The 23,966-nt window shown below is 36.4% G+C and overlaps 1 protein-coding gene across 2 annotated transcripts in view; it reads left to right on the forward strand.

The window, feature by feature from the left end:
• Positions 1–14,202, forward strand: part of THBS2 (thrombospondin 2) — a 32,449-nt gene extending 18,247 nt beyond the window's left edge. For both annotated transcript variants that reach the window (XM_012572494.5, XM_030268343.4), the window contains exons 15-22: positions 1,773–1,932; positions 3,350–3,468; positions 3,908–4,142; positions 6,848–7,075; positions 7,558–7,829; positions 8,796–8,893; positions 11,113–11,252; positions 11,691–14,202. In XM_012572494.5, coding sequence (XP_012427948.1) covers positions 1,773–1,932; positions 3,350–3,468; positions 3,908–4,142; positions 6,848–7,075; positions 7,558–7,829; positions 8,796–8,893; positions 11,113–11,252; positions 11,691–11,698 — 1,260 coding nt within the window. In that variant the 3' untranslated portion in view covers positions 11,699–14,202. The remainder of the gene's footprint in view (positions 1–1,772; positions 1,933–3,349; positions 3,469–3,907; positions 4,143–6,847; positions 7,076–7,557; positions 7,830–8,795; positions 8,894–11,112; positions 11,253–11,690) is intronic.
• Positions 14,203–23,966: the final 9,764 nt, after the last annotated feature.

The following is a 23,966-nucleotide window of genomic DNA, read 5'->3' on the forward strand; positions in this document are numbered from 1 at the left end:
TGTATCTCTCTGCAGTATGTTTGACCTAATCATCTGATTTTAAGGAAAACCATTACAATAGATGTGAACTTTATTATTCAGATCTTCAATTGAGTAATTCTGCAATTCCTTCCCTGAATGATGTATAGTGCAGAGTAAAGCTGTATTCAGTCAAAGGAGAGTAGTACTGTGCAGAGCAAAGCAGACTGGGGAGTCCCTGGAATTATGTTCTCTGTATCGGTTTTGCGTTCAGTTATGTACATGAGAACAGTTTAATGGAAAGTGGTATTGGATTTTTTATATTGTAATGGAAGAATGGCAAGTCTACTGTGTTTGAAAAGCTGGTAAATATTATATATATGATGTTATTTTTATTCATTGTAATTTGTTTCCAAAACAACTATAAACGCAGCCAGTATCAAAGGAAAATGATGGGAGGAAAAACCTAGCCTCGTTTATACTTTCCTTCAGATCTGCCCAGAAGACAAATTTATTTACCTGCAGAGCCTAAAAGATAGCCACTTAGTCTAAAACCGTTGCCTTGTACAATCAACAGGAAGAGGCATTTTGAGAGTTTGCCTTACCCTGGCTTTTTAGAGTGTATTTAGGATAAGTGAACTGGTATTAGAATTTTACTGTTCCTCTTTGTTCCCTTCAGAGGCAACCTAGATGCTCTAGAGCTTCAGATGGTTAAAGTTGGGTAAGAGCTGTGTTCATCTGGTCTCTATTTGGAAAACTTAAAAAAAAAAACAAAACCCCAAATAATAATTTGATAAAGAAATACCATTTAGTAGGTGTATTTTTAAAATTGTAGCTAGAAATTGTTTTATGAACAGCATAAGATTTTTACTTGCCTCTAGATGTTGCCTCTAATTGTATGAAATGTATTTCTGGGGAATTTAAAGTATTGTGCTAAAAATTATTTCCTCTAAAATGTGTGTTTTTTTCTATTTAGCAGAGGAAAAAGAAGTTTAAAGATATTTTTCCTTATGACCTCCCTTCAGATTCTATGCCACTGATGCAGCCCTCACTCCCCCTGTTTTGGTTTTCTTCTATCTTCTTTGCATTTCACACTGAGTACTTTCTTGTGCATGTGAAAAAGTCCATATGCAATTTGGGAATGTGTGAAATGTAAGAATTATTCTTCTGGCAGATTTTTAAATTAAAGTGATAGGAAATTTTCAAAATACCATTAAAAGGTCTCATGTAAAAAGGTCTTTGGTAAATGAGAATATTTAATTTTAACATTTAAAAAAACTTTTTACATTTTATTATCTTGTTCAATAGAGCACAACCAATAAAAAGTCAATACTTGTCTAAATTGAAAAATCAAAATGTATGAGGTAAACTTGAAAATACTGATACTAATTTGTTCCAAAAAAAGTTAGAGTAACAATTCTAGTTGTTTTTTTTTTAGTTTTTCAAAAGTTATAAAATGCAGCTGAAGTTAACCTGATTTTGCAACATGTTCTGATTTTTTAAGTCCGTGTACCAGCGATACACCTTTATCTACATGTCTGAGTACAGATCCAGCTCAAAATGCCTGTTGCTTGCCCTGTGTGATATGGAACACAATTCACATGTTTTGTGCAAAAATGGACAGTGAGCCAGGCTGTCCAGATGCCATCCTGTTACTGCCAAGACCTTCAGTATAGGTACAGCTTGTCCACTGAAAAATAATGGATCACTATTTGATTTTTGAATTCTGTCCAAACTGAACAGGAGTTACCACTTCATAGTATGCTCTCATGAATTGTGATTTATATTGTGAAATCTATTTTTTTTCTTACTAGGACAATTGCCCTCTTCTGTTCAACCCTCGCCAGTTTGATTATGACAAGGATGAAGTTGGTGACCGCTGTGACAATTGTCCCTATGTGCACAACCCTGCTCAGATTGACACAGACAACAATGGGGAAGGAGACTCATGTGCTGTGGACATTGATGGAGATGGTATGATTTACCAATTTTGAGAATTAGGTGCTTTATGTCCAGTAAGATGGGTTACTTGGTTTTATACGTGGAATAAAATTCGGTCTAGCAGCTCAAAAATGTAGAAGACAGAAGGCTGAAGTTCATTTCCCTTTGTAGTATGGTTGTCCATACAGTCCCTAAATGACTACAATTAATATTACTAAAGAATAAATCAGTGAGTCTTTATCAGTGTAATCTTTAAAAAAGAAAAAAAACCCCAACTTTCTTTCATCTGTGTTCCAAATTAATCAGGGTCTAATATAACACTTCTGTTGACTTTTCCTTTTCCTTTTAGGGAGGGAAAAGAACATCAGAACATTCACACAGTTAAGAAAATATCCATAGTAAAGTGATCTGCTTTTCTGTGAATGTATAAGTATGCAAAACTCACAGTAATCCAAATACACATTTTTTTGCACGTCTTAAAGTATTATTAGAAGTGCTTATTTCCTCTGCCAGTACATTCCTTTATAACCCTCATTTGATCAGAATTAAGATGGGAGAAAAACACTTAAATATTGTTTAAAAATCATATCCCTGTGTCATTTCAAATGTATGAGGATACAGAAGTACTAAGAGTTGAAGAAATGTAGCTTTGGATTTTAGACATTTGGATGTTTATCTGACTTTAGCTTCTGAATGTTTGGAAGTTCTCTCATCCTCCTTCTGATCATCAGGTTCATCCTAGTACTCATGGTAGTTCTGCATTTGAAGAAAAATTTCTATCATATGTTATTGGCTGAAAGATTATGCAAATATACAGGGACCATGTAATACAGGGAAGGTTCCTTGTATCTTTCCCAGACAGATATACCACCATGTGTTTGTTTCTTTTCGTCTTAAAATTTTGAAGTAGACTGTTGATTTTATAATGAAGTTTCCTGAGGAGGAACAGTTTCTTTTGAAAATTTGGCATGCTATACAATTAATGATGAACTTGTTCTGGTAAAATTATTTAATGCTGAGGCAGCTGAATATTAATACAGTTGTTTCTATACAAAAATTCAGAAGTTTGAACCTGATATAGCTGTGCATTCCATGCCATTTCTTAGAGTGGGGGAATAAAATCCAAAACAAGTTATTAAAAAAAAATACCCCATTCCTTTATCTGTTATATAATGAAAAGGATTAAATCCTTAAGACATAATCAACCCTTATTTTTCCATAGGAAAATAAATACAGAAAACTTTGTCATAATAAGAAAAATTGATACCATAATTTTTTTTTCTAATATTAGTTCTAACCATTTGTAGCAATGATGTTGTAGCAATCAGAAAGATTGAGCACCTTAAGAGCCTTGCATCTTCACTGGTCATTCCTGCAGTCTATGGCTGTCTGTGTTGTATGTTGTATTATTTTGATTTTTTCAATATTTTGTTGGGTTTTTTCCCCCTAGACATTTTTAATGAACGGGATAATTGCCCTTACGTCTACAACACAGACCAGAGTGATACAGATGGTGATGGAGTTGGTGATCAGTGTGATAATTGTCCATTGATGCATAATCCAGACCAGGTAAATGATGAATACAGTTTCCTTAATGGTAACATCAAAACAAGGGCAGAGAAGATCACAGGAATAGGATAGGAATTGCTATCAGGCCCTGTACTGAACAGCTGAAAAGGTGGATCTGTATTGCTTGCTTTGACATCTCATATTGTGAGATCCCTTTGTATCAGATGGAAAGGAAGTATAGTGATGATTACTTCAATCCATCTGCAAGTAAAGCCCTGCCCTGCAAGTATCTTGGGCACTTAGGATCTTACCCACTGATAGAAGAGTAAGTTGCCATACTAGCTTGAAGTTATGCTTGTGCTTTTAGCATGGTTGTCATTATGGTATTTGTCACTACAGAAGCCCTTGAAGTGAAGTGTTGAACAGCTAAGTATCATGCTGTACTTTTGTATCAAGTAAAAATAATAAAATTACTCTGTACAATTCTTTTTTGGGGTAGACTGATGCAGATAATGACCTTGTTGGTGACCAGTGTGACAATAATGAGGACATAGATGAAGATGGCCACCAGAACAACCAGGATAACTGCCCTTACATCCCCAACGCTAACCAGGCTGACCACGATCAGGATGGTAAAGGAGATGCCTGTGATCCTGATGATGACAATGATGGTGTCCCAGATGACAGGGACAATTGCCGCCTCAGATACAACCCTGAGCAGGAAGACTCAGATGGTAAGAGCAAGGTCATATGAATTTCATCTAGTTCTTAGTATCTGGTTTTGATCCTGGGGTATTAACATTTGGTGAAGAGAGACTTCACATCAAACCGAGCTGCTTTTGACATTTGAGACACCATGGAATTCAATGGAACTAAACTGGTCAGTTTGGTCAAGGGTTAGAGCATTAGGAAACATCTTTGACAGGAGCTCAAACATGCACATACTTAATTACAGGAGAAAACCTTTAACAGTTTTTTTTAAAAACAAAAAAATCCATGTTTTTGTGAATATCATTATTTTCACATTTAATTGAAATATTAAAAGTTTCAGAAAATATTTTAAAAAGCTTGAATTACAAATGCTAAGTACCTTTTTTTTAATTGACACCTGAGCAGCTTTTCTCAAATTATCTTTACAGACTGCTTTAAATATGAATTGATGATATATATGTCACAGTTTAAAAAATGTGTATGTAGTTGCCCTTTTTTCATTTTTTTGTAAAATGTTGTTGGTCACCTCAGATAGTACTTATCTGTGCTTGGCATTATTTAAATAATTAAATAGAGATAGTTTCACAATTTTAATTTTGAAAATGTTTATGATCCTTTAAAAACCACCAAATATGTTTACAATAATGACCCTTGCAACAAATGTAGCTAAGCAGTTTCTGTTCCAAGTTATACAACTTGATGGAGCCGTTCCATGTCTGTGCTGTAGAAATTGAAAGCAGAATTTATTACCTACACAATATTTTTTTTTTATGTACATTTAGAAAGATAAAATGCTGAGCCTTGTCTGATTTCCTGCTAAGACAACAGCTGTCAGTAGGAAGTTTCTGGTTGGTAGTCAGTAGTAGCTCTTAATTTTAATAACCTGTCAGTCCTATATGTTTCCAGAATATCTTTGTATTTTCCAGTCCCTGGAATAGCCCCTTAATTTCATAAATCCAGAATAAGGGTGACCGCAAGCTGATATAGTTTGTCATCCATTACCTGGTTTTTGTAAAGGAAACTACATTGATGATTAACAATTCAGAAAAAGCAGATATTTAATCAGTTTAGCCAGCTCATCACTGTCATTAGCAGCAGGTCCAACAGAAATCTTGGAAAAAGGGTAAATAAAGCAAAAAATTGTTCCCATGCTCTTGAAGATGTGATTTTAGCATATAAAGATGAGGCCCTGGAGAGAGCTGTTGGATGTGACTGGATAAACAAACGCTTTCTAACTTTCCTTGACAGGGAATGAATGTTGTCAGCAGCAACTCACTACCAAATGAGCATCAGCTGGACTTTTAGTGAATAATTAGATTTTTCTGTGAATTATCTCTTTGATTTGGCAAAGGAAACAAAATAGGAAATTAATTCCCTTTTCTCCAATGAGTGCTAAGACAAACAGGTGGAGGAACAGACAGCTGGTCAGGATTTGGAGTTGTCTATGGCAGATAGCCAGCATGGAAAATGGGAGCATTTCATCACATATTTGAGCTGCATAGAGCCCTGAGATACTAGATGCTTCAATTTTCTCTAATTACTCTTTTCTTTTCAGCTGTTGCCTAAAACTCGTTCTGCTTTTTGGTCTGAAAGCTCCATACTTGGGTAATGCTGTGTTGGTTAGTCATGGTAACGTTGCTTTCCATTTTTCTGTGAAACATCTAGTAGTAGGTCAGTATTGTCTGAGCTGGGTCATTGTTGTTTCCCTCTGTGTTAATTCCCATGTTCTTAGGGCAGTCATAAACACTAGGGAAAAAAGCCCAAAAATTAGATGCTCTGCTATGTGAGGATAGAAACAAATTAGTTGGCAGCACTGGCTTTGCATTAGTACCCAATGTAATAGTGGTTTCTGTTGTAAAAGTTGGAGCCATTTGGGAATTTGTTTCTATGCTTTTCTAGCCAAGCTTTTCTACAACAGTTTCAGGTCTTTGTGCTATTGTATGCCATAGAAGTAATAGTCATTGGCAATGAGCTTTTTTTATAAATGCCTCCTTTCACTTCTTGCTCTTTGAGGCAAGTCACGTCTCCTGGTGTCCATAAATATTGTAGGTAAACTAAGAAAGGAAATACTTTTTAGTTCCTCTAAAATATCTAGTGTAGTAAAAGTGTTGAGCAGAAGCACAACTATAGATGAGCTGTATATTTTGTTCTCTAAAAACTTCCTAACTTCCTGCAATCCATATAACAAAACTTAATTTTTTCATTCTTCTGAGGCTAGCCCTGTTGAATGCAGTGCTGCCTTCTTTTCTCATACATTTTTTTTAAGCACTATGTTATTTATAAGTCAAATTGTTCTACCTACAAGTGGAAGAGTGGCTAAGCATATATGCGTATTTTACTGCAACATTCTCCCCCCTTTCTTTTGACACAGAGGTGATGTATCTGCAATCTGTGGCATCTTGGATTGTTGCAGAAAGAATCTTAAGACAGTGATAAGAGTCTGAAAAATAGTTTAGTATGATCAACAATACATAAATATTTTGTAATGTAATGTGTGGAAGATTGAGATTTTAATGCTATTCTTTGAATTGATTTGCACAGCACATATTTAAATGTGGTGTTGTATCCACATCTGGAACAAATTAAACTGAAAATGTAATGCAAGCATTAGTGAATTACACTGACACAGTAAACTTCCAACTTTTCCCACCCTGATTCCAAAGTGATGTATAAAGTGGGGCTGGATAAATTGCTAACAATTGCCTCTGCTTATTCACATTGCTTGCAGGTGATGGGAGAGGTGATATTTGCAAAGATGACTTTGACAATGACAATGTTCCAGATATCTATGATGTGTGCCCTGAAAACAATGCCATTAGTGAAACTGATTTCAGAAAGTTCCAGATGGTCCCTCTGGACCCCAAGGGAACGGCTCAGATTGATCCCAACTGGGTTATTCGCCACCAAGGCAAGGAACTGGTACAGACTGCTAACTCTGATCCTGGAATAGCTGTAGGTGAGTATCATGTTGTCACCTCTGGAAAAGTAACAAGTGATTCTGTGATAAGGAAGGGGAAAAAAAGGTTGATAAAATGGTAGAAAAGGTAGGAAAAAAGGTACATAAATGTGCTCTTTTGGTGCTGCAAATGTTGGACTTACAATGGAGGCAGTGTATATGCCCAAAGTATAAACAGCTCAATGCTGCCTGCATTTTTTGTCCATTCATCTCATCAATGACTGTAACATACATAAAATATACAATTGAAAAAATTTTATAAGTATAGTGTCTGCTGTCTTCAATGTCCCTTGTAAGCAACCTAGAAGTTGCTTACAGAAGTCTCCGTGCAGGCAAGTGTAATTACTTCCACTTCTGCAGGTGGGGAAACTTAGAAATACCACTTATGTCTCCTACCAAAATTCAGGATGTAGCTGAGACTCTTGGGTGTGTGTAACTGGACCCAGCATTGTAATGCAATGATTTGTCTCGTTTTCTTCCAGGCTACGATGAGTTCAGCTCTGTTGACTTCAGCGGGACATTCTATGTTAACACAGACCGCGATGATGACTATGCTGGCTTTGTCTTTGGCTACCAGTCCAGCAGTCGGTTTTATGTTCTGATGTGGAAGCAGGTCACTCAGACCTATTGGGAGGACAAACCCACCAGGGCTTACGGCTATTCTGGTGTGTCGCTCAAAGTAGTGAATTCAACAACGGGTACTGGTGAGCACTTAAGAAATGCTCTCTGGCACACAGGAAACACCCCTGGACAGGTGAGAGATGCACTTTTAGGCCAACAATATTTTAAAGATAAGGGACATGTTTAAAAAATTTCCTTTCACACCTCAATTTTTGCAGATGTTTTTCAGTTTTTCTTCAATTCCCTTATTAGTAGTGTCAATAGTAACACATGCGTTGTATTTCAAAGACAGTCACATAAAAGGGAAGATGAGGTGTGATCAAAAGGAAGATGAGAGCGATGTCTCAGTTATGCACAAATTTTTTGTTGCTTCTGTATTGGCACTTGCTTCTTTGGTGTTCCAGCTTGTTTGAATTGCATGTGGTTTAGAGTACAGTGACAGAAAAAGAGAAAAGACATTGAAAAAAGAGAAAAACTGCTGCTGTTCCAAATAGGATCGAACCATGGAAAAAACTTGTGCATTTTGGAAATTAGGTTAGTAGGGCTTCACATGTGGATAGGAATTCACAGGGCTGTTACTGAGTTGGAATTTTTAAGGAGCGGCCACAGGCAGTAACATCTGTGCAAGCTGCAGTTCCTCTCCCTCACTGGAGGCACTCATTCAGCATCAACTCTGTCAGCCTGGTTGTGTGTATGTGCAAACCTGAAGAGTTCCAGAAGCATTTGGACAATACTCTTGGACACATGTGACCCCTGGGGATGGTCCTTTGCATGGCCAGGAGTTGGATTTGATGATCTTTGTGGGTCTCTTCCAATTCAGCTGATTCTTTGATGTCATAAGGGAAGTCAAGGTTCAATGCTGTAACAGTCTTCAGCGACTCTAGCTATGAAACAGTAGGTGAATAATTGATCGACAGTGTAAGGCAGAAATTTCCATTACTTTCACCCCATAAAAGAAGTCTTTTGATGATACAGTCAAATGTTAAACTATTTTCAGTTTCATACTCTACAGAAAGTAAGCTTTGGCAGTTGCTCTGGTGGATGTAGAGTTACTGGGGCATGGTGTGTTTCTAATAAGGCATTTGTATTCCTACTGCAGGTGCGTACTTTGTGGCATGATCCCAAGAACATTGGCTGGAAAGATTATACTGCTTACAGGTGGCACTTGATTCATAGGCCTAAAACAGGATTAATAAAGTAAGAAATATTTCTGTACTTCTACATTTTCTAGCAGCAATGCTTTGTCTCTATTAATTTAAAAGCTGTTATCAGTTTCATTGTTGTTTCTGATAAATATGTTACTTCTGTGACTGTCCAACATTTTGGGAACACTTTATAATCTTCAGAATAATTTATTTTCCTTTTCAGATATATGTATTTTAGTCTGGATGGTTCAATATTTACATCAGCTAAATACCCTTAGAAAAATAGGCCTCTTTCTCAATAGCTTTTCTGTAAGGAGACCAAAAATTCGTGAGCAAAACTCAAAGCAAGATTAGAACATGAGATTGCTCCCCAGCATGTGGGATTTCAGTGAATGAAAATAATTATAAACATGAGCATTGCCTCAGGGAAGTAGGCCAAGGGCCTGTCTCCTTCAGCATCCTGTCTCCTGTAGTGGCTTATACAAGACACTGCAAAAGTGGCCATGAGCACATCTGTAAGGCACACAAGGAGCTGTGGCAAATGACTTTTTGTAGAGCCCAGCTGTTTTTAGCTGATGTTTCAAAGACTGAGCTCTAACTGCTCATGTCAATTTTATCTTCTACTAACTACTGGAACTGTAAAGGATATTTTTCATGGGATAGAGTCAGACCTTACCGCCAAAGGTCTTGCTTGCGCTTATGTGAAGGAGGTTTTCATTTGTCTGTGAAAGACAAAGTGTAGACAAATTAGTATAGACTACGTTACGTGGTTTTGTAAACAAAGAAGTTTATTTTTCCTTCAGTGTATTGCAGTGCAAATCATTGACTGATATAGGTCAAAAAGAAACTTTTTTTTTTCATTCATGTTGCTGTTTACCTGTAAATTTCTTTATACAATCTACATAGTGTCAAACAAAAGATGTTACCACTGGTATCACATTAGATTAATCTAACATGGCAAATTCTGTGGTTTGGGGCATTAAATTCCTCCATACGTAAGGGTTTTCTGATAGAAAATGAATTAATTATTTTTTTCACTAATGAAGTCATGAAACAACTTATTTGTGCAGAAATATCAATTCCATATGAACATAAGAGCTATGTAATTTTTTTGGTGGGTTCAACGAACTATTAAACTCTTTCCATATGTTTTGGGTTCTTGATATTTTGAGAATTCTATTAAATAGGATTACATGAACATGAAAATCTATCATTTTTTTTTACTCTTCTTTTCATCGTCCATAAAATACTGATCTCGGGGAGCCATTTCATACTTATCTTTGTGCACTTTTCAGGAAACAGAACACTTGTAATAAAGTGCTGGACATGCATTTCTGTCTAAACAGAAATCTGCCCCTACCTAACCACTGAGTTCTAGAAGCTGCTCAAGGGTTGTGATCTTCATGTGAAGCCATCTTGCTGTGTATAGCTAATGCATTGTCATTTGAAGCAGGACAATAATCCCTTACTCCAAAGACTAGTCTAATTAACAAACTATAATTTCTCATTTGGCCAAGGAGACTGAGAGCCTAAAAATCTCAAGGTCTCCCAGGAGAAGCAGAGGATCCAAGTTCGTGGAAATGCAGTCTCTCTGATAAAGAAAGAAAATGAAGTGCTGACTTTTGAGGTCTTTTGTCTCCAGGGTTGATACCTGAAATACTAAAAAAGACCTCCAAGAACCAAAGAAACCAAGTTCTCCTTTTTCAATATGTTATTAGTCTAGCTCTTTGTGTCCAAATCCTTCCAGCTTTCACTAAGCTCTTAAAATGTCTGAAATTGAGATTCAGCATGTCTCCAATTAATGCTTTGTTTGACTAAAGGGATGGTTCTTCCAATTTCTGATGTTGGCCCTTGCACCTAAAGATAAATAAATCAGCTGTTCACACAGCTGCAAAGACAGCTTTGTTCAGTGATGTGACAAGGTTGTGTGCTAACCCCTGAGTTCACTGGGACAGGGGCTTATCAGTGAATGCTAGTACATGACATAGTTCATTCCAGGAGACATGACTGTTCTAAATAAAGAACTGGGAAATCTTTTGCAGATGGTGTGCATGAAAACACTAAAGGAGCAGCCCTACTGCTTTTGATTAATGTGTTATGGCTGCTAGCCACGTGGGTGTGAGATAGAGATGAGTAGTGATCCCTGCAATGAGGTTGGGTTTTCTGGTGCCTTGTTAAAATTAATTCTGTTCCAGTTTTTAGAGGCTGTTATCAGCTCTTACACTGGATGCTGTATTATCCTCCTTGTTTAATTTATGTTCTTCTTTACAGAGTTCTGGTTTATGAAGGGAAACAAGTCATGGTGGATTCTGGACCAATCTATGATACAACTTTTGCTGGTGGACGATTAGGTCTTTTTGTCTTCTCTCAAGAGATGGTCTATTTCTCTGACCTCAAATATGAATGCAGAGGTTAGTTACAAAAAAATGTTTGGAAGATGCTTAAGCCTTTCATAATTTGTGGAACAAGCAAAAAGTGTCTAAATGTAAAATATCCTCTAAACGAAAAGCAATCTGTAGTATCATATTATGGCATAAACCTTTGGTGAAATGCCATGAATGCCCCTTGCCCCTAGAATAATCTCAATTTGAATAATAAACCCCAGATGTTTAATACTATCCACCTGGAAAAAATAAGGTAGAAATTACTGAGAGAAACTTGCTTAGAATTCTCTCTGTATATCCACTGTCCTCTATAGGCTATTTCAGTATGTCCTCCTGTTTGTAGGAAAATGAAGAACAGAAGGTGTTGTGCTGCATCTCTTAAATGTATCATGGTGGAGTTCTTGATTGACTTCCTAACCAAAAAAACCCCAATCACAATTAATATACTTTTCCCTTTTCTTTCAGATGCTTGAGCAATGGTTGCTGCATTACCAGCAAAGTACTGTAGATGCTATGCAACCCAGACACCTCAGTGCACCCTGGTACTCCCAGTTTCTATTTTTGTGTACCTCCTGTCCTCTTTCCTCATGCTCCACTCTCCAGAATCCTCCCAGCTGCCAGGAGTGTTTCAGCCACCCTTCCACCCAAGTGCCTTCTCACAGCCAGGACTAATGAAACCTAAACGTGAACATCGGACCCACCACTGAAGCAAAAGCAGATTGATACGTTAGAACATTTTTGTAGAGTGAAAACTTAGCAAAATCTGTTTGTTTACTTGTCTTTTTTAAAGAATGACGTTTACATATAAAAATGTAATTACTTAATGTATTTATATATATGGAGAAAAAGAGGGGGGGATGATGATTATCAGTTGTTATGTTTAAGTGAGGAAAAATGTCTCTTAATTTTTTGGGTGTATGGTTGACACTTCCTAGCTCTGATCAAGACTGGACTTGTAACACAGAGCTTCTGGGTCTAATTTTAGCAAAGTAATGGAGGGTCACACCAACAGTGAAAATTACTTTGGATATTAAAGATCAATTATAAACATTTATTGATTAAAAAAGGTGCTTAGTTGTTAAGGATGCTCTTAGTAACACTCTTTAAAATTATTACTGTAGAACTGTCAAATTTGCAACCTAAAGCATTCTTTAGTAGGGGCTTTATTTAGGCCAAACAGAATTGAACTAGAAACTCTCATGTGAAAGGGAAGAGTGATTCATTTAAACATTTGAAGCTATCACTTTCAAAAAATTATGTCCAGTTGACGTGTTTTCATCATATTCTGCATTGCCTTGTAATAAAGAATATACCATGACTATGTGGAGCAAAATGAACCTGAACCACTTTTCCACCTCTGCTGCAAAAAGCACTTTGACATCCTGAAACCTGATGTGGGTTTTTGAAAAGGCGGCAATGCTTGCCATTACTTAATTTGGTAACATATGAATTTAAGGTTCCATTTATAAATATTTTGTTAGTATTTATTGTGATTATAATGCCAAGCTATCTTCTCTGATAATTGATTTTAAAGCATATAATCCATCAATACACAAATAATAATAATCCATCAATAAATTCACAAATAATGGTATTTTAAAGCTATTTTTGAAAGCACATCACAATATGTAGATATTTTCAAAGCATGGCCTACACTTAAGTATAGTTCCATGGGTTATAGTCATGTATACTTTAAAATTAAATGAATAATAATAAGGAATTTACAAATGGAACCTTAATATATATCCAGTTACCCTACTTTAAATGTTTTTGTATTGTTACCTATGTCTGCTGTATATAGAACTTCTTAAATAATGCTGAAGGGGTACCAGAGTTTATTCTAAACAGATACAACAGTTACTCAGATAAACAATCATATAGACATGTTTAACATTTTTGTTTTGTTTAAGATTTATGAGCTTTGTTCATAAAAAGAACACAGGCTGGTGTAATTTTATTCATAGATGGGATACCTGATGGAAAAATACAGTACCTCTGCCTTCTTCTAGGGCACAGCGAGCTAAATGTCCAACTTTTTCTCCTTTGAAATAGATTTTGTGGCTATATTCATTAGAAAGGAATCAACAGTTGCTGGCTTTATTGCACATTTTATAGTATTCATATTATCAATTTTATAATTTTATTTTTGTTTTGTTGCTGGTTTTTCTTTTGATTTGGATTATTTTTTTGTTTTCACAAGTCCTCTTCATGAGGTTTTTGAATATTTCAGTTTCTTTTGGTGTTTCAAATGGCATCCCAAATTTCCAAGTGGAAGGGAGGATGACTTCATGAAATATAATGAGTAATGGCTGTGTAGGGTTTTTTGTTTTGTCAGACAGAGACATCAGTTTAGGGATGAAGATGTTAATATTTGGACTGTATCATAATTTTCCTATTCTATGTAAATTATTTATGATGGGTTTTTTTATTTCATTTTCTTTTTTTTTTTCCTTGCAAGTGTGTGTGAGAGTGAGACTAATGAAATTTCATTTTGTTTTGCCAAAGATTGTAAATAATTATTTATTTGTTTACAAGGACAGACATTTATCAGTTGGTGTCCTGATTCATTTAGTCAGATCCTCATTTATATATATATTAAGAAATTAATAATAGGAAATAAACTGTAAAAAGGTTTTATAATCCAAAATCTGTTTACCTTTTTTATAGTTACAGTTTTTCTTTAAAGAAAATATTCCATTCTGCTAAACCCTTAGCTAAGCCTCTTGCCTTGCTGGAAACCAGTTTATTTCAAGCAAACCAAGAAATCTGTTGCTTTGCTAAAACATCACTGTCTGTCTTCTAAGTTTGTAAACAGCAGGTTTCCTAGTGTCTCTGACAAGACATCATTCCCCATGAAGTCTTTATCTGGCAAACAATCACAGATTTTATTTATAGTGTTGTGAATGAGAAATTTCTGTCCTGCTTCTCTGTATTTGGCCCGCGTGTTTGAACAAATATATCTTATTTTGCAACTGCTGCTTCTGAGTCCCATCTGAGTCATTGGGATTCATTGGTGTGAGTGGGGATTGCCTTCCTGCTGGAGAATTTCAGGAACCAGTGAATCATCACAAACCAAAGAGAATAAAATCCGATAAAATCTTAGCATGAGGTATCTTTCCTATGAATATAAACAACTCACAGGGAGGGGAATTTGAATTGCATTAGGAAAAATAATTCACAGCATGCCAAAATGCCAGTTTTGAACTGTGGACACAAGGTCTAACTTTTCTTGGCCTTACAAACTCCCCAGCTATTTGGTTTCCTTGGCTTCTTATTACCATGAGAGTACTTGAAACATTACACAAGAAAGCCATATAGCTTTCAGAACCTTTATTGGTGAGTCCTTTAAACAATACAAATGTTCAGTCTTGTAGACAGCTGCAAGGACATCAATGACTGGCCTTATTCAGCTAATAGAGTGTGATCAAGAACTTACTGTCCACTTTCTCAAGAGTTTTGTAAACTCTTTGGTATGGATCTTCATGAGAGGTTTGAACATGAGCACTTATTTATTGTTCTGTGGGGGAAAAAAAGCTCTTCATGGCACCAAACAACCCCCCAAAAAACTAAAGACAGGAAAATAAAATGACTGGAAATGTGTGAAAGCATAACAGCAGCACTTTAGCACTAATACAGTCTCTCTCAGAAAAACAGAAGGGAAGGACCAAAAAAAGTAGAATTGCTGTGAACGAACAGGTTCACCTAAAGCAGTGGCATCCTCTGACCTGTGTCCATTGCTCTAACTATCTTTTTTAGGACTTTTGAATATACTCAAAAGTATTTGCATAAGCTGGTAAACATACATATTTAAAAATTATACAGAGTCTATACATACACTTCCCAAAAAGAGATGGGTATGGAAGAAGGTCTGAAATTCCTGTGGAGAAACTGTTTTTTCTCACAAGGGGAAGCTGAGTAGAGCAGGTGAGGATTCTACCACTAATATACGGGTAATACGAGGCAGAGCTTTTTTCACTTCCCTGGGCATCATGTTCCCACCTAGTAAAATTTACTCACCTTTAAAATACTTGCGATATTTTGTGTGTATCTGACTGGTTTTGGGCCAGAAAACCAGGAAATCCTGAAACCTTCCTAAAATTAAGTTCTGGTGAGACTTCTTGACCTCTTCTAAAATGTGGGGGTTTGGGGTAAACTTCAGATAAGCCACTGAATTCTGAAAAGTTAAGATGAGCTCACAGCATTTAAGGATTTGTCCATTATAGAGAAGCAGATTTGTCATGTTTTCTTCCAGAAAAAAAGGCAGTAATTCCACCCAAGGATTATGCCTGTGATTTTTGCACATCAGGCAGACCAAATAATCCATCATGAATATAACATACGTGTGTACTCCCAGCTAGCTACACGATGGGACAGGAGCTGCGCAGACTATCACGGTCAGTGGGCCAAGCCCTCATCTTGGTCAGCTCAGTGGGAGTTTTGCTTGAGTGATAGCTGGATGAGAGTCAGTGTTCAGTTTGTGTTGCAGACATCCACAGAGCAAGAGCTTGAATGCTTGCATGGAACATCTGCTCTCTAAAGCCGTTTGAAAAAAAAAATAACTATGTAATGACTTGGCACAGCATTGTTTCCATTGTGGAGAAGACCACCCTTGTAGATCAGGAAGGGGAACTTTGAAGGAAAAGAAACCTGGTGCTGATTAAACCAGAGGTTCTTCTAATCTATTATCCTACTTCTTGAAAGGTGCCTGTATCAAATTCACTAGAGGAAGGTGTCAAGTATTCATCATTAAAAACCATACATTAGCACTCCTAGAAGGAAAACATTATTCTTAGCCCCAGGAAGTAAATGGGTGGGTCTGCCTTTGTGCCTGCGTGGTTTATTTTGCCCTAACATAACTGCAAATATTATTGTTATTCATATAAATATCCCAGATTTTTAATCCAAATTCTCCTCCTATTGAGAGCTCTGGAGATTGATTATACACTCTGTGCAGTATAAATTTCCTTTTTACCAATTTCAGGTCTGTTGCTGTTTAATTTCATTGCTAGGCTTGATTTCTCCCAGACTTTGGAAAGGAATTGATAGTATATATTTCATGATACATCTGTGTGTTAGAGAAACAATATCCTACTTTGCTTTTACTGCTTTGTGCAAGTGTCTGTAATGGATTCATGTGGTACATCAAAGGTAGAAGAATATTCTCTGCTTGCTGAAAAGATCAGCTGTTGTGTTGATATTTTGTTATAGATACAGGATGCTCCCTATGTTTATGGCCTTCTTCAAATCTATCATTTTATCTCTTGTGCAGATATGTTATATATATGCACATGCATACACAGAGAGAAAAATCTACGCATTTTGCAATGGTTCAGTATCATTCTGCACTTGGCTTGTTCTTTATGCCTTCCCTATCCAGCTGCTACTGGCCACAGTTGGAATCAGGCAAATGAATTGGACAGATTTCTTAAAACCTTTGCTCTTGTCAATTATCACTGATCATTTCCTGTTCTTCTTGACATCTTTAGAGCCAGAAGAGTTTGGTGTTTCTCTTTTAGAAGCAAGTAAATTTCTTTTCAGACCCCTGCTGTCAGTTCTGAACTCTTTTCAGCACTGCTAAATGCACCAGCTTCTAGGCTGCATTACAAATCACACTTGAAATCTTAGCAACAGCCGTAATAAGGTAACCAGTAATTTAGAACATTATTTTAGTCATTGATATTACATAGTCATTCAGTAACTCCAGGCAGTCAGTAACATCTGTCAGTCAGTCATTCAGTAATGTCTTGACACCCCCTTTATGAGCTGATTTTTTCTCTTTAAATAATGTTGATGGAAAAGAAAACAAAGGAAAGGATAGCAAGCTGCAGGCACTGTTAGCAACTGAAAAAGATAATTTTTGATCAATGTTTTTTTTTAATATGTGTGAAGAAAAGGAAACCTAACGGTTTTAGTTTCATGCAAGGTAATCTTCAACTGATCCTTCAATCCAGTGTACTTCCTGGAGTTGCTACTTCTGCCTTCTTGCAAATAGCAATAACCTCTGCTAGAAAGATATTGTTAAGGCACTCCTAGCTAGCGAGACTGGAGTATTTTTGAGTTTAAAGTATTTTAGAGCTGCAGCCCAAGCAAATTAATCTGTCCTGGTTTTTAAAGGTTCCGCTCAGTGTCTAGGTTTTTGCAGCCAGAAGCAAAGGACCACCCATCTGGATGTGGATGTAATCCAGTGGGTTTAACTATATGCAGTAGCTCACCCTGGATGTTGAAGAAATAAGGACAGTGTTTCGAGCTGAAACTAGTGACAACTGGAAGATCAATTGCCTTCTCAAGTGAGATTAAGTTCCAAAGATATTGCTAGTCACTGTTCTAGAGAACAACAGTTCTCCATTTTAAAAGTTCCAATGCTTGTAAAGGAGAAGGAAGGAAACCAGAACATTGTTAAATGCTCCATTTAAGATCTGCACAATTTTCAGAGAAATGGAGCATACGCAGGCAGTAAAATGGCAATAGACCACATTATTTTTTGGTTTTTTTCTTCTTGGAAAGTCTTAGTTTTAAGAATTCTTTTTTTTTTTAAGACAGAAATAAAGAGTCACTTTGCTTTCAGATTTGTTATATACCAATGTAAAGCTCCTACTTATTTGAGAAGGAAGCAAACCCAATTTTATACAAAAACCACAGAGACTGTATTTTCTGCAGTTTCAAATCCCTCCATATGATTTAATTAATTACTATTTATTGAAGACTTCAAAATTCTCATTATTTATTTAACAATATTAAAATGGTCAACAATGATAAATTATCTTTTTGGGTCAGTTTATTTGATGTCTTCACCAAAGACTGGTGTCCAAATTTGAAATACACCTTGAAATACACCTTATACCAGTATTATTCATTAAATTGAATGAAATAAGCCATTCATGTTTATAGACAGGAAGATTTCTCAGCTCTGCATAGAAGCTGTATTCTTGATTGTCCATCACTGGACAATCAAGAAACCTGTTGTTCATGCCTAGCATCAGCCATCCCTGTGGTGTGAGAAGATAATATCCTCCTGCTCCTAAACATAAGGAAAAGGGAAGCTGTAGCTGAGCAGAAATGAAACAGAAAGATTCTGAACACTAGGGCAATGACTTTATCACAAGACCATCTGTTTTAAAATAAGAAGGCACAAGTCATTATGACAACAATATGAAAAAATATTAGCTCCTGCTATTTCCTGTTCAGAACTTCCTCTCCCTTAAAAATGAATTTACCTCCTTTTAAGAGAAATTAAGATAGGCAGTCTTAACTGAATGCTTCCATATTCTCTTGTTTACCTTCTAGTTATTCATTCAACCATGGGGCACTATGCTGGAGACAGAGATGAAAATAACTCTTTCCTGCTAACTTGTTATATTTGGCAGGTTGAGACTGTTACACTGGCAGGTTACAGTGGTAAGGTCCAGACTTTCAAACATATCTGCAGTTTTGAGTACAGAAAAATGTTTTGGGAGCTAATACCTAATTTAAAAAATGACCCTGGTATTCAATATATTATCTGAGTTTATTATTAAGACAAATAATATCTACGGAATATTTTCAAAGTGGAGGTGAAATATTTACTATATTGTATTCGAAGATGCATGGATAATATCCAAGTTTTTGCAGTGATTGAAGGGTCTTTCATGTAACCTTTTCAGTTCTTAGGGTTGGTTTGTTTTTTTTTTTTCTATTTCCATCTATAGTAACATAAAAATGAGGAGATGATTTTTGTTATTAGCAACCATTCTTAACTGCATGGAAGATATGAAATCTGATTTTTACTGAAATCACATGCCCTGGGCAGGAATGTGCTACTCAGAGCCATTTGACTCTTCTGTGGAGGGGAAGAACTGTTCCAGTTCTCTTCCAGAAGGCATTAACAGCCTTCTGATAAGAGTACAACTGAGTTACTGAAATCAGAACCTGGCATCTGTGGCACGAATCCACTTGCCCTGTCATGACAGCCAAAGAAATAGCCAAGGTAAGAAGTCCTGCTTACATCTGTCCTGGGCACAGTCTTCTACAGAGAAGAGGGGAATATGTGCCAAAGCCATGGATAGTTACTTCACCCACTGAGGTTTGCAGATTATCTCCATGGCTTCTGTGTACCAAAAATATGTTCCCCTAGCCTTAGGCCAATACATCTGTGTACAATCTAGTTCCAGATTTAGCACCTGAATACTGCACTTAAGATTTATTTATTTTCTTAATGATGCATACAGACTAAAATGAAACAGTCTTACTTGCTTATTTCTGGAACATTTGTGCCGGTGCTGCTTTTTTTCCTTCTATGAACTGGGGTTTCATAGTGTTTCTGTATGTCCCAGAGCATGGAATTATTTGAAAGTGCAAACCACTGTAGTGTTATAATACTGGAAGGATCATTGCTTGTGCATTTTCATTCCTGTCCAGGACAAGTTCATAATGTGGTGGGTCCTATGTCTCAAAAAGTGTGCATTTTTTATCTCCCTAATTATATACATACTTTCTCCCCTCTGGTGTTTCTTCTGACAGAGCATTAAATATTGTGATTTCCCAAAGTGGTTGCTAAACCACAACCTATTTCATATCAGCTGTTACTTCATATCAACATCTTAGTCATGCAAAATTCCCAAAACAGAGTGGAGCCACTGTAGCTTTTGTAGTACCTTCAGAAATAAAAGATTATTGGTAAAATGCTTGCATTAATTTCTATAGTCTCAAAAGAAATTAATGTGTGTGTCGGCGCATATGGCCTTCTTATAAAGAGGAAGTTCACTTTTCTGTCCAATTTTTATGCTGCATTTCCATATGGATATGGAAAAGATATTATCAATGCACATTTTTGTGCCGTTTCCTGCAATATTCTAGTAAAGTTTTAACACTGAGGAATGGCTTGGAAAAACCTTTGGGCTGTGACATCTAAACAATTCAAGACACAGAACTGGTATTTCTCAAGAAGAAAGATTAATTTTTACAAGAAACTGCAAACATTTCACTGTGATTAATAAGGTAATAAATGGAAGTATCTTTACCTCCTTTACTGTTCATTCAATAATCTGCATAGATGTGTCCTTGTCAGGTGAGCCAATGTTGGCAATTTGCCTTATCATGATTGCCAGTTTTCCACTGACATGTTCAAAATTTTGAGATACATATATAATTTTTTAGCAAAAAGCTTGACACTTATGTTGCACAAGTTTTGCATTTGAAATGTAAAATAAAACTGAAACTGTGAAAAAGTTATTACTTCAAAAGGAAACAATCTCAGAGCTTTTTAATTTCCTGCCATAATTTTCTATCTCATCATCTGGGGCTGTGACACAGATTTATGTCTGTGACATCCCTATTGCATGAGAAGTTGTACCATTTCTCTTAGGGTAACCTATAGGAAAGACAGAAAATTCTCCCCTTTTTACCTGCCACAAATCTCAGAAGTGCATAGCAATGCCAAGGTGGTGGGAGTCAGTCAGCATTACAGACCATCAGGTTCTGAGAAGGGGAAAAAAGAAAAATTAAGACAAAAAGGCTGATGGTAGGAATTGCTACTGCTACTTGCCAGGTCCAACAGCATCAAACAGCAGTTCCTGATAGGAGCATTTAGGGATTTCTAAATTTCCTTTAGTTTAATTTCTTGAAGTATATTAAGCCAAGGGGAATTTTTGTAAAATTTGTCTAACACGGAGCTGTGAATGCCAATATATCTGTTACCTTATCTATCTAAAGTTCTTTTTCATTCTATTTCTATTGATGATATTTCACTTCAGGGTGTAAATTGCAAAAAAATAATCCTCCTTATTTTCCTACTAAATGAAACACATTTTGTGTACTATAAAGAGAATTGTTTAACTGTCAGAGAGAGATTTTTGCTTATTTAGAAAGTGTTATGGAGCTTCATGAGTTCCAGAGATACTGCCATGGAGGAAGGGAAAAGTCCAACCCTTCTGGTGAGACTAAGATGATGCATAGTGAGGAGCAGGGAGAGTGCATCTGAATTTGTGTGGTTTAACTGTGAGGCACAAAACCTTGGGAAGCTCACTTAATAAAGTCAACTAATATAGGTTTTCTGTTGATTACTGAGTCAAGGATACTAACTTTACTCTCTTTACTCACCCTGTGAGTCAGTCGAAAAGCACTTGTCACTATATCTGTCCAAATAGACAGAACTGTATTTAGACATATTCAAAGTAAATGCTCACATGCACAGGGCTTAGCATGCAATCCACAATGAAAAATGTACTTATTGCACAATTCCTGTTAACAACAGCATAGCTCCTGACTCAAAATAGTCATAGACAAAAAATATCAGTACTAACATTTCAGACTCAGTGACAGATAGAGACATATTGTGATGATTTGTGCTGCAAAGGGGCCTCCACGTTTTTACAATATTTATGCCAATATCACTTTGCTGAAGCTATTGAAAAGCCAGCAGAAATCTGTCAGATGCAGACATGTAACATTCCAGATGTGGCTTAGAGGAATTGAGTACATGAAAAGCAGCAGCAATAAAATTGCACAAAATTTTATAGCAACTGACAAACCACACAAAAGAGGTGGGCAAAGGAATAAAAATATTCTGCTCAGGTCATACTCAGTACTTGCAGAAATGTATGGTGTAGTCTTCAGAGACTATCAGCCAGTATCTGAACCACCTAAGATGCCTGGCAGGATACCCTGGGGAGCTGCTGTGCTGTGTGCATCAGCAGGCAGCTGCTAGGCTTTCTTTGTTGATGTGCAGTTTTTATTAAATAACTATAAAATCAGAAAGTCAAATTCTTGCTTCACTTGTGCAAAAGCAGGATGAAGAGTTTGCTGTATGCATAAAAAATAGACTTTATCTTCCTCAGAGTGAGTTTACAGAGATGGCAATCTTCACTTATATTCCTTTTGCTTAGGAGATTTTTCTCTTTTTCTGTTTTCTTAATGTTTTCAGAACAGTATGAATGCAACTGATCCATGTTCATAGCTAGGAAATACTGAGGGCTCTTAAAGATGAAATCAGAAATTATTTGAGATTGTTAACATTGAGCTGAGGGCAACTGTTAAATGAAGTTTCCCAAAGGAATGCTGGTCATAAAGGATTAGCCATTCCATTTCATCTGTATACACAATGCCCCATTTGCAGATATAGCTGTAAGTAAAAATTTATTTCCAGATGTTGGAGGCAAAAGATGTTATGTTAAATAAAGGATGGTGGGGGCCGGGGGGGGGGGGGAGGGGATTGGGGAGTTGGGAGAGGGGGAGGAAAGGAGGAAAGGCAAGAAAACCAACTACCAAACCAAGCCAGAAATGGCATTTAAACATCTGAGTAGATATTTACATCTGGCTTATTTTTTTATACATTCTTTTCATTCTTTTCATTTAGCATAGGAAAACAGTATTTTCTTGGAAGGATTTTTTTTGTTTTTTAATTTAGATGTATAAGGTAGCATAAGTAAAGCTGAAAAGCTCAAGTCCAAGCCAAAAGAAGACTTAAAAGAAGACTTAAAAAACAATTATTTTGGATGCAGAGAAAAAACACTATTCTAGTTGTGATCTACTCAAAAGTGAATATAAAATCATAATTATTCCATATTTTTCTGATACAGCCTTTAAGTGAGAAAATCTATCTTAAAAACTCCTAGTGGGATATAAATAAAATCATTCTTTTCAAGGTGCACTTGATTTTATCCAAGCAGACAAGAGCAAGTGTTTGTTTGACTGTGTAGGTTCAGGAGGATTCACTGCCTGTGTTCACTGGAGTGACTTCATCCAAGCTGACCTTGTGTTTGATTCACATCTCTGCACTAAGGCATTTGAATAGAACGACTCATTAATGATTTATTTCTGAAATTAAGCAAAAATCTCTGATCAGATAGCAAAACCCCAAATACTTGTGATTCTGGATCCTAGCAGCTGCATTCACCTGACATTGCTAATTTTAGTGTTATTAACAATATTGGAATAGATACAAGTAATCTCCTAAAATTTACTAATGCTGCTGTGATATATAGGTCATTGCTTGGATATAAGAAACCTCATCACTAAACCAAAAAATATCAGTTTTGAATAACTGTTCCAGCTGGCTCTGCTTGGAGCAAGGGGGTTGGGCTAGACATTTTCGAGCAGTCCATTCCCACTTCAGTCACTCCGTGACCCTATATAAAATGATGGAAAAATAAAGGAGCTTGCACACAGACTGCTAGAAGCACTAGATTCAGGTGCTTCATTGTTAATGGCAAAGCTTCAACAGCAAATTAGACCGAGCAGGAAAATCTGTAATCAGTGGTGAACTTAAATCTGAGGCTGTACAGTTATCTTCTATTTAACCTGTATTTAGTACCACATGCAGACTATCAAATTACACAGACCTTGGAAGAAGACAGGGTCCTGACTACTCTATTAGACAGATGCAGGAAGTGAGTACAGTCCTACTTGGACCAGTAGATGTCTAGAAATGGAACTGGCTTTAACCACTAACAGAACTACCTAAGTGGTCCCAAGATACCTGCTTTCCATCAGAAAATTAGACGCTTGGAGATAGTTGTGATGATGCATCTTCGCAAGGACTCCATCTCTTTATTTCTCTGACTGAAAATCATTTGTTTTGAGAGTAGTTGAAATAAGAAGAGTTTAAAACAGAAACAAAATAAACACTCGCAAAAGAACTAAACTATTAAGGATAGTATCGATCTTGCTGTGAAAAATTAACTAGCAAATGGAGTAGGGTTCTTACAAGTCCTAGTTTCACAAAGAAATGAAGCTGGCACAAGTATGCTCTCCATCTGTCTATCATCT

This window comes from Taeniopygia guttata, chromosome 3 (assembly GCF_048771995.1).
Source record: "Taeniopygia guttata chromosome 3, bTaeGut7.mat, whole genome shotgun sequence".
Taxonomy (NCBI): Eukaryota; Metazoa; Chordata; class Aves; order Passeriformes; family Estrildidae; genus Taeniopygia; species Taeniopygia guttata.